Raw genomic sequence first — 11714 nt, 5'->3', positions numbered from 1 at the left:
GTCTCAGGTTGATAGTTGTCGCATTTGCAATTATACCACATCTCCTTTAATATTGTATACAGCTTTCTGACATTGACATGACAGTATAAATAGTAGAAAAACAATAAATTTTATACTTTAATCTATAAATATTAACATAACAAATAAATCAGCTCTTTCAGTTCATGTTACATTACAAATTGTTGTTTTGTAGAAAGCATCAGGTCTCATTAGCTGTAAACACTTCTATAACACGCAACACATTCTTGTTTTTAAGCTGGAACAAATTTAGACTGTTGTGGTAGCCTATACTCGGACATATCATTGTCTATATCATAATAGGACAGATCATTATACTGGTAATACTCTATTGATTTATACTGGGAGTTGTCAAATGGCTCTGAAAAAAATATGATATATTAATGCTACAATGTATATTTAAAATCCTTAAACAATTTACATTGGTGAAAAATGTTAGTAAAATTTGTCTATTATATTGAAAACTGTTTTGGAAAAAAAATCTAGATGTGACAGAATTGTTCAAAATGTGAAGATCTCTAACCACAATTGTCAGACAACTCCTAAGGAGTTATTGCCCTTGGCCTTGAATAGCAATTTTTAATAATTTTTCAATTTAATGATTTTCGTGGAAATCAGTGAAAATTGATAGAATCGCAAAATTTTCAGGAGATGAGATCTCCAAATATCGCAACATAGCTGAAATCATCAGTAGACTCCTTGTAGAAGTTATTTCCCCATAATGACGATTTTCAATGTCACATTGTATTTTGTGGAAATTGCAGGTTTATAGAAACTATAATTTTCATACAGCCTTAAGACAATACATAACTGTCAAAACTTTATTGAAATTTCAGAAGCTTTAATTATAAAAAAAAATAGCATTTGAAGATTTTTTTTTACCTATTTGACTTACAATGACTTATAATTCTAGGCTTTTTTGTGACCCATTATTTTTGTTTGTACTCTGTTGTCTATTTAAACACTACACCTCTATTTATAAAGTAAAAAGGTCACACAAGACAAGTGAGTATTGTATATTAAGTATGCACTATGAAAATTATATGGTAAAATTTAATTATACCAGTCTTAGGTTCTTTAGCTTTGGCAACAGTTTCCTTCTTGGCAGGTTTCTTTTCTTTCGATGGACCTTTATCTTCACCTGTACTGTACAGCCGTGGCAAATATCCCTGTAATGTATGTTAATTACATGATGTTAGATCATGACATAGACAACTATTTAGAAAACAAGAATGTGTCCACAGTACTTGGAAGTTCAACTTCCTCAAAAACTACCTTGACCAAAAACTTTAACCTGAAACTTTCACTTTCATTTTCTATGTTCATTGGACCGTGAAATTGGGGTAAAAAATCTTATTTCGCATTAAAATTAGAAAGATCATATCATAGGGGACATGTATACTAAGTTTGAATTGATTGGACTTCAACTTCATCAAAAACTACCTTGACCAAAAACTTAAACCTGAAACAGGACAGATGGACAGACGCACGGACCGATGAACAGACCAGAAAACATAATGCCCCTCTACTATCGTAGGTGGGGCATAAAAATATAATTTTGGCTTGCTGTCTTACTGTTATATACAAATTACATGCATTAGCTTAAATATATTTGAAACATTTTCATCGAGGTTAAACAGTGGAAAAACAGGCTGGTCCCATTGTTACTTAAATAGGTGGGTTGTGTTTGGTTCATGTAAAGAGATTGGCAAGAATTCAGTAATCGTGGTAAATGGAAAACTGCTTATTTTTATTGTCATTGTCAATATATAAATAACACATAGCTGAAAGGGTGATAGAGCAGATTGGTATTCAGAGAAAACATTGTCAACCACATCATTTAATTTATTATACTGAATGTCTTATCATGATTGTCTTTTACAGATGAATTTTATTTAAAAATATATTTTCTATGATGTCACGTACAGAATTACGTTACAGGTATTAGAAAAATCAACAGAAGTGAAGCAAAATGTTTTTGTTTTTTTTATTTTGAGTCAAATAATAAAATCTGAGCCAAAACATAGAACTTAAGCATTTTCTTTTATAACTTTATGTAAATTCATTTCAGTGTCCTTTAAATTATCGATTTTTGATTGGTCTGGACGAGAGGGTGACATTCAAAAAAATTGTCACCTGCTCAGCCATTTGAGTAAATCTACACCCTCGTATTATCCAATCAAAATATGGCATTTTAATGTGAAGTATAATAACATCTTATATTACATCTTTAGATATAGGAAGATGTGGTGTGAGTGCCAATGAGACAACTCTCCATACAAATAACAATTTAAAAAGTAAACCATTATAGGTTAAAGTACGGCCTTCAACACGGAGCTTTGGCTCACACCGAACAACAAGCTATAAAGGGCCCCAAAATTACTGGTGTAAAACCATTCAAACGGGAAAACCAACGGTCTAATCTATATAAACAAAACGAGAAACGAGAAACACATATATATTACATAAACAATCGACAACTACTGTACATCAAATTCCTGACTTAGGACAGGTGCAAACATTTGCAGCGGGATTAAACGTTTTAATGGATCCAAACCTTCTCCCTTTTTCTGAAACAATAGCATAACATCACAACAAAGAAAAACATACGATAAAATATAATTGGCAGACTTAACTCAATCAAAAAACGTATGATGTCAACATCTTATTCTACATCTAATGGTTAGTCATGTATGGTTTTAGATACATTTTTAGACACATTTATTCACTTATCCTTACACAATCTTGCCATTTATTAGTCAAGGACCCTAAAAGGTCAAGAATATTGCATTAATTTATTATTTGATGAATTAATATGTTCAACCACTTTATCTGTTTCTTCAGTATATGGTGAAAAGAAGTGAGAGTCCCTATAGAACAGGGTATCAAAATGTTCAGTCATTATTTATCTTTTAAAGACTCTGAAATGCTAAATTAGCTAATAAAAAATCAGCTATTTTTATGTTTATAAAGGAGGGTCATAATGGGGGTACCTTCATGAAGAATAACGGTAAAAATTCTTGCCAAATAAAGTTAACCGTAATTTTTGGTGTATGACGATAAAATGTACTTTCTTTTTGACAAATCATGTTAATTTTTTTACAAATTGACGGTAACGATAATTATTTGAGACCTCTGATGAATCACAAAAAGGATATTTTGACAAATCACTGTAAAATTTTAACCAATTTGACGCTAACGGTAGGCGAAAATGACTGTTTGACGCCTGACATTAAAGGGCATTACTACCCTCATAAAGGGGAAAACTCAATAATTGTAAAAGTGACGCCACCCAAATTTGATCTTGATCTGTATTATGTGGTAATCAGCAATGTGTATAAGTTGTATTACATTTAGTGCAAGGATCCGGAAATTTTTTCACCTAATTTCGGTCATTTTGGGATAACTTAAAAGTTGGTGCCCTTTTTAAACAAAAAGTGTGTGTATGCTCATACAGTCATACTCGTAGCATCAACGAACTTGTTTAACTGTTTCATCGCATTTACTTCAGAAATTTCCCTACCATGTTCCTTAAAATCGATCTTGAGCAATAAAAGGAAGGCACCAGTTTAAAAATGAAATGATTTTAATGACTCAAAACGATAAATTTCTCAAACTTCGCTTACGTTTCTTTCGATTTTGAAGACAAAATTATAACCGGATGTTTTACGACAATAGTAAAACGACCAATTCCGGACTCATTTCCGGGATTAGTTTTGTTTATCAAATTCACAGGAAATCGTCGGCTTTTTTACTGCTTTACCTTTAATACTGTTTGAATATTAATTATAATAGTTGGACTTGTTTAATTTAGCATGAAATCATTTTTAGTTTACGATTTAGTGTCTAATTTGGGGAAGAGAATTTCAAGCATGCGTATTAGTAAACAAAGCACGTGTGTTTGTAGTGAAACAATATTTTGTTCTACGTAAATTAATTTAATTTTAATTTAATTTTAAATCAGAATTGACAATTGTCTAAGCTGAGAAAAGTAATTAAATAATGCAGACAGTTGTTATGAACTTTTAATTTCTTTAAAATATTAGTTCTGAGCTCTTGATCAATAAAAAATTTAATAAAAACACAGGTAAAGAGATTAGCGATCATTAGCCAATATTTCCCGGAGGCATTACTATAGTTATTAGGAGGGCCCTCAGGATTATAACACTTTACTGGAGTGGCAGTTTTATTACAGGAAAAGGATAACAACAAAAAATAAGTTCAAAATGGCGATTAAGACAATGTTTGAAACTCGATCTCAACGAAATGACATTGAATGACCGAAATTATTTCTGTAAAAAAATAAAATTTGTCCTAAATCCCAATTACTCATTTAGGACAAACTACTTTCAGTTTAGGTCAAGACTGGCATATATGACCGTTTCCGGACCCTTGATTTAGTGTATGCAAACGTAATAAATCAAAAACGAAACATTTAGCAATTTTTCCATTTGTAAAGGGGCATTACTCTAGAACTCTTATAGTGACGCCAGCAAATTTCAAAATGATCTGTATTTTGTGGTAATCAGCATTGTGTATAAGTTTCATAACATTTGGTTGAGGAAAACTAAAGTTAGAGACTGTAAAACAAACTTTGGGACAGATGGACATACGTACAGACACACCAGGGAAAAACTTAATGCCCCATCCAACACGGCTGGCAGGGGCAGAAAAAATATTTCATTTATATACTGGTATAAAGTGGGTCATCAAGAAAGTCAAAAATTACAAATAACTATCACTCTACATGGGAAACATGTATATTTTTATTCAGAGGGCATCAGGGAAGGTTATTATTGTACTAACTGATTACATATAAGAGCTTTTCCATATGACTAAAGAGCAATCAATCATAAATACAAACGACATACTTAGACATACTGTACTGTGTACAAAAACATTCAAGGTTGACTCTTGCTTATTTCAAAACATGCATGGGAAAGGTCAAATGTTGAAATGATGATGTTTCAAAGTGTTTATCAAACAGGAAAAGAAGAAAGCGCAGTGTTGGTTAATCTCGTTATAAAACGGAATGCTATAATGTATCAATATCTTTTAAACCTACTCGTAAAACACAGGAATAGCTTGCCAATTTTCTTGTTAAAGCAGAAGAAGCCATGACTTTCGGTACGTCGGGTAGGTACTTGTGTAGTAAGGTAAGTCCAAAGGAGTTCCAAAAGGGACTGAATAAATTTAGAAATAATGTAGGTGAAGATACGAACAGTTTACGCATATTCATTAATATTTAAAAGTAAAGTAAAGTAAAGTAATCTTTATTTAAAGTCGGGTTGCATATATACATAATAACAAAGAACATGAGCTCTTTAACCGACTGATATTTAAAATAAACAAAACATACATGTAATAACATCAGATACACAAACAACAAAATAAAATTGAGAATGGAAATGGGGAATGTGTCAAAGGGACAACAACCCGACCAAATAAAAAACAACATCAGAGGGTCACCAACAGGTCTTCAATGTAGCGAGAAATTCCCGCACCCGGAGGCGTCCTTCAGCTGGCCCCTAAACAAATATATACTAGTCCAGTGATAATGAACGCCATACTAATTTCCAAATTGTACACAAGAAACTAAAATTAAAATAATACTAGACTAACAAAGGCCAGAGGCTCCTGACTTGGGACAGGCGCAAAAATGCGGCGGGGTTAAACATCTTTGTGAGATATCAACCCTCCCCCTATACCTCTAACCAATGTAGAAAAGTAAACCCATAACAATACGCACATTAAAATTCAGTTCAAGAGAAGTCCGAGTCTGATATCAGAAGATGTAACCAAAGAAAATAAACAAAATGACAATAATACATAAATAACAACAGACTATTAGCAGTTAACTGACATGCCAGCTCACGACTTCAATTAAACTGACTAAAAGATTATGATTTCATCATATGAACATCAGGCACAATCCTTCCCGTTAGGGGTGTAGTATCATGCATACCATGAGAAGAACATAACCCGTGTCATGCCAACACCTGTTTTTAGAATAAATGTGTTTAGTTCCGATGCAAAGACCTTATCAGTGACTCAATATTAACGCCAAAATATGCAATCTTTAATGACTTGACAACAGTATCGTAATTGTATCCCTTCTTAATAAGTCTATTCAAAGGTTTTGTAAGTTTCTGAGGTGAATACTGACACCTTTGTGCTTTATAAAGAATATTTCCATAAAAAATTGGATGTGAAATACCTGAACGTATTAGAAGTCTGCATGTTGAGCTATATTTACGAATGATGTCTTTATACCGATGATAAAATTTAGTAAATGTTTTGACTAGTTTGTGATATCGAAAACCCTGGTGTAATAATTTTTCAGTAATACATAAATTTCTCTCGTTAAAATCTAAAACATTATTACATACACGAGCGAATCGTACAAGTTGAGATACATAAAGCATAAAGCATAAAAGATTTATTTAAAGTCGGTTATACATATAACAATACAACATAAGCTCTGTAGAGCTTTTATCCGACATAAACATAAACACCGTAAGATGGTGACAAGGGAACGTCACCATCTAAAAACGGATAATTAACGATAGGAAATGAAAAATCATCCCTTTTATCATAAACTTTAGTATTCAGCTTTCCATTAGTGATATAGATATCAAGATCGAGAAAAGAACATACAGACAGACAGGACATATATATATATCAATGCATATACTTTTCTACATTGGCTAGAGGTATAGGGGGAGGGTTGAGATCTCATAAACATGTTTAACCCCGCCGCATTTTTGCGCCTGTGCCAAGTCAGGAGCCTCTGGCCGGCTTTGTTAGTCTTGTATGATTTTAATTTTAGTTTCTTGTGTACAATTTGGAAATTAGTATGGCGTTCATTATCACAGACTGAACTAGTATATATTTGTTTAGGGGCCAGCTGAACTGAGGACGCCTCCGGGTGCGGGAATTTCTCGCTACATTGAAGACCTGTTGGTGACCTTCTGCTGTTGTTTTTTCTATGTTCGGGTTGTTGTCTCTTTGACACATTCCCCATTTCGATTTTCAATTTTATAGATAGCACATGCAGAATATTTCATTCGGTAAGACCGACATCACTAGAGTATGCCTGCTCAGTTTCGGACCCGTATTTACGAGACATAGACATCATTGGAAGAGCCCAAAGAAGGGTTGTCCGTTTTGTTATCAAATCAAATACAGGAACACTGGCGCCTTATGCGTTGGTAACATATTAAATCACCATGAATGAAGCATCTTTTCTGACAGAAGAAAAAAAATCGCAATTTATGATGCTATATTTGAACCAATGTATTATATATATGTCTCTGTTTGAACCAGTTGCAATACCCTTAGATCAACAGTTGTATTTCCACTAAAAGGCAAACAAGACATTCAAATTCGAACAGTTTGACTTTCCAAATTTAAATCCGCAAAACAATTGCAAGGAACAAATATTATATATATATATATGTCTTATTCATGGATGCCCAGGTTGGTGTGTGGTCGGATACAGTGCAAGGCGGTTCGTTGTCATGATATCTCACTAGCATGAGTTCGAATCCGGCGAGGGAAGAACACCAAAAATTGCGAATTCAAAGCAAATTTACCGTGCAGATCTAATTATAACATTGTTGGGTTGATGTTTAAGAGACACCTATATAATACATATATTGACAAGTTTTTGATTCAGCAAGTGGTATATAATCTTCAAATTGTTAAAAATATAACTGAAGAAGAAAAGGCAGAAGGTTAAAAATAGGCAAACAATATTTATGTATGTAAATTGTTTTTTTTTACCGTTTTGTGACAAAGACTGTTTGTAGTGTTAAAATATCACCGGTTATTAGATGATTAATGATAACTTTGAGACCGAATATTCACATCTTAAAACCTTATTCATGTCATTTTGAACATTTATAGATTAAATTTGTTTAATTAGTGTTAGAAGTGCAAATTGAAAAGCATTCAATAGTATGTTCCTTGTTGCGCTGTTAAAAGCCAACATGATCTGTAATGCATCAAGACGAAACTTCATATAAATTAACACGACACTTACCAAAGAGGAAATCCTGGATAATCATAGGTCTGTTCTTTGTTCTTTTGGTATTTCAACCAAAGATGAAGAACTGGATCTTCCATCACTGTATTGGATACCTAAACTACATATTAAGTGTCCTTACAAACAACGGTATATTGCTGGGTCTTCCAAGTGCTCCACGAAACCTCTTTCTAAATTATTAACATCTATTTTATCAGCAATCAAAGACGGGCTTCAAAGTTATTGTGAAACTGCCTATTCTAGAGGTGGCGTGAATCAGATGTGGATACTTAAAAATTCCAAAGATCTTTTAGAGTACATACAATCTAACTCTCTTTCATCTTGTAACAGTATTAAAACATTTGACTTTTCTACTCTTTACACAAGTATTCCACATTCCAAACTAAAAGACAAATTGAAAGAGTTGGTATTACTTTGCTTCATAAAAAAGAATGGCCAACGTAGATACAAGTATCTTGTCTTAGGGAGGGATAAATCATACTTTGTAAAGAATCACTCTGATTCAAACAAAAAATTCTCTGAAACCGATATTATCAAGATGCTTGATTTCTTGATTGACAACATATTTGTAACGTTCGGAGGACGTGTTTTTCAACAGACTGTCGGCATCCCAATGGGAACAAACTGTGCCCCTCTACTTGCCGACTTGTTTCTTTATTATTATGAGGCTGACTTCATGCAGGAACTTCTTAGGAAGAAAGATAAGAAGTTAGCAATATCCTTTAACTCTACTTTCCGCTATATAGATGACGTTCTTTTACTAAACAATTCAAAATTTGGTGACTATGTGGAACGCATCTATCCCATCGAGTTGGAGATAAAGGATACTACAGATACAGTTAAGTCGGCTTCATATCTTGACTTACATCTAGAAATTGACAATGAGGGTCGGTTGAAAACAAAACTTTACGACGAAAGAGATGATTTCAGCTTTCCAATTGTGAACTTTTCATTTCTAAGTAGCAACATTCCAGCAGCACCTGCATACGGGGTATATATCTCCCAATTGATACGATATTCCCGTGCTTGCATTTCCTATCATGATTTTCTTGATAGAGGGTTACTGCTCACAAGGAAGCTATTAAACCAAGAGTTCCGAATGGTGAAGTTGAAATCATCCCTTCGTAAATTTTACGGACGCCATCACGAGTTGGTTGGAATAACCGTTTCACAAATGATATCGGATATGTTCCTTACGTCGTAACTACAATCCCCTTCCCTTTCATGAATGTGACCTACCGAATTAGACTATTTACCGGATTTGTAATCACATAAGCAACACGACGGGTGCCACATGTGGAGCAGGATCTGCTTACCCTTCCGGAGCACCTGAGATCACCCCTAGTTTTTGGTGGGGTTCGTGTTGTTTATTCTTTAGTTTTCTATCTTGTGTCATGTGTACTATTGTTTTTCTGTTTGTCTTTTTCATTTTTAGCCATGGCGTTGTCAGTTTGTTTTAGATTTATGAGTTTGACTGTCCCTTTGGTATCTTTCGTCCCTCTTTTAACAAGTATTTGATTCACACAAATAAGAGCCTCACGAAAAAACAAAATGCTCTTGAAAACTTTAAAACCTCCTGAATGAAAAAAAGTATAAAAGCAATTGACTATCAGACAACATAATTTTAAATCCCCTTTAATTAAAATAATTCCTCTAAAGTTCATTTAATTTATTACTTTACTGGCAACGCAATGTCTTACAAACTTATCAAAAATAGCAAAATAACAAATGATATTTCTCTCGCGAATAACCCTGATTTGAACAACCCAAAAAAATCCACCCTCGTATTGAATGTCATGTATGTCGAATTTTGATCTTCATAATATGACAAATGTAATAAATGTTTACAAACAGAACTCGGTAAGAAAAGTGGGAATGCCTTGCCAGACGATTTAGGGCGTTACTCTACCTTGACATCCTTAGAGCCAAATTGGTCTATGAGCACCGCAAAAATCAATGACAACGAATTTGAATGTAAAAAAGATGTAGTATGATTGCCAATGCGGCAACTCTTTATATACCGTACGGCCTTCAACAACACCTATCGCATATTCAGCTATAAAAGGCTCCGAAATCAAAAATATAAAACAATTCACACGAGAAAACTGCCGGCTTAAGTTGATTCATGTACAAAATAATGAAGAAAAACAAATATTTTAAAACACAGCATGTGACAAAGGATGACCACTGAATTACAGGCTCTTTCTTGACTTGCGCGGAAGGCACATACATAATGTGGCGGGGTCAAGCATACTAGCGGGCGACCAATCCTCCCCGATGATAACCTGGGAAAGTGGTGTAACATTACAACCAAAGAACAAGCTTTTAAAAATCCGATGAAAAAGGCTGAACTCATCAGATGAATGAATATAGAAATACATCTAACAAAATCATAAAGTGGCCGGGTACTTGTACATCATATCAACAAAAAGACACGAAACTACAGATCTGAGAGTGCTCGCAGTTACTGACAGCTAGTTTAAACCCAATAACAACTAAAATACATATATAAGACTAAATTTTCAATCAGTTCGCATCCATCATAAAATGGATTTAGAATAAAGACTTCATAATGACAGTCAGAGAAAAACATGACTTTGTACAATGCCAAGATACAGGTATCGACAGATTTTAGAGGCATGAATATGCATATATATATATGTAACAATGAAATTTAGTATGCTTTTACTGATTTATGATAAGAGATGATTAAATATTAATACCAATAAAAACAATAGTCACAGATATAATTACAGTGATGAACTGGTAACCGGCTTACAAAATAAGTTTTTATAAATAAATATAAAGGGTCGGTAATTATAAAAAAAGAAGATGATCGAGGTATGATTGCAATGCATGAGACAACTCTCCACAAGAGACCAAATGACACAAAAATTAACAACTATAGGTCACCGTACGGCCTTCAACAATGAGCAAAGTTCAGTCTTATAATGGTGCCTATCATGAATATAAAAAAGATGTGGTATGATTGCTAATGAGACAACTCTCCACAAGAGAACATGCAAATGACACACCGTACGGCCTTTAACAATAAACAAAGCCCATACCGCACAGTCAGCTACAAAAGGCCCTGAAATGACAATGTAAATCAATTCAAACGTGAAAACTAACGGCCTAATTTATGGACACAACAATGAACAACTTGAAAAACAAATACGTAACACATATACAAACGACAACCACTGGATTACAGGCACCTGACTTGGAATGTGGCGGGGTTAAACATGTTAGCGGCCGGGATCATAGTTTCATTGTCGAAGGCCGTACGGTGACCTATAGTTGTTAATTTCTGTGTCCTTTTGGTCTCTTAAGGAGAGTTGTCAAATTGGCAATCATACCACATCTTCTTTTCATATCTCATTCTGCCATTGTGTAATTGACTTTTTGGTGCTTTGGACAATTTTGAATAATTGTTTTTCTTTTTTGTCGAGCGACTGTTGTCGCAGAAAGCTAGACATCAGACATAGGGAAAGCTTTATATTTTAGAATGTAGAAGACCTGGATGCTTCATACTTTGTAACATAAATATACTACAAATAACTTGTATTTGCTATTTACTTTCCAAGTACAGGACTTAAATAAGAATCAATACATGAGAACATATAGCTTTGATATCATAAAATACTCC

At 33.7% G+C, this 11714-nt stretch overlaps 1 protein-coding gene across 1 annotated transcript; it reads right to left on the bottom strand.

The window, feature by feature from the left end:
• Positions 1 to 104: 104 nt before the first annotated feature.
• On the bottom strand, positions 105 to 5242 carry LOC139481443 (NADH dehydrogenase [ubiquinone] flavoprotein 3, mitochondrial-like). The gene is made up of 3 exons (XM_071264772.1): positions 5084 to 5242; positions 1082 to 1187; positions 105 to 379 (listed from the first exon to the last, which is right to left on the bottom strand). The coding sequence occupies exons 1-3, from the start codon at positions 5135 to 5137 to the stop codon at positions 252 to 254; spliced, it is 288 nt and encodes a 95-aa protein (XP_071120873.1). The 5' UTR covers positions 5138 to 5242; the 3' UTR covers positions 105 to 251.
• Positions 5243 to 11714: the final 6472 nt, after the last annotated feature.

The sequence above is a fragment of the Mytilus edulis genome, chromosome 7 (genome assembly GCF_963676685.1).
Source record: "Mytilus edulis chromosome 7, xbMytEdul2.2, whole genome shotgun sequence".
Taxonomy (NCBI): Eukaryota; Metazoa; Mollusca; class Bivalvia; order Mytilida; family Mytilidae; genus Mytilus; species Mytilus edulis.
This window is presented reverse-complemented; position numbering and strand designations above follow the sequence as displayed.

Coding starts and splice junctions, on each gene's coding strand:
- LOC139481443 (XM_071264772.1), bottom strand. CDS start 5,137: ATGGCTTCTTCTGCTTTAACAAGAAAATTGGCAAGCTATTCCTGTGTT. Junction 1,188..5,083: donor GCTATTCCTGTGTTTTACGA/GTAGGTTTAAAA, acceptor CATACATTACAG/GGATATTTGCCACGGCTGTA. Junction 380..1,081: donor AGCTAAAGAACCTAAGACTG/GTATAATTAAAT, acceptor TATTTTTTTCAG/AGCCATTTGACAACTCCCAG.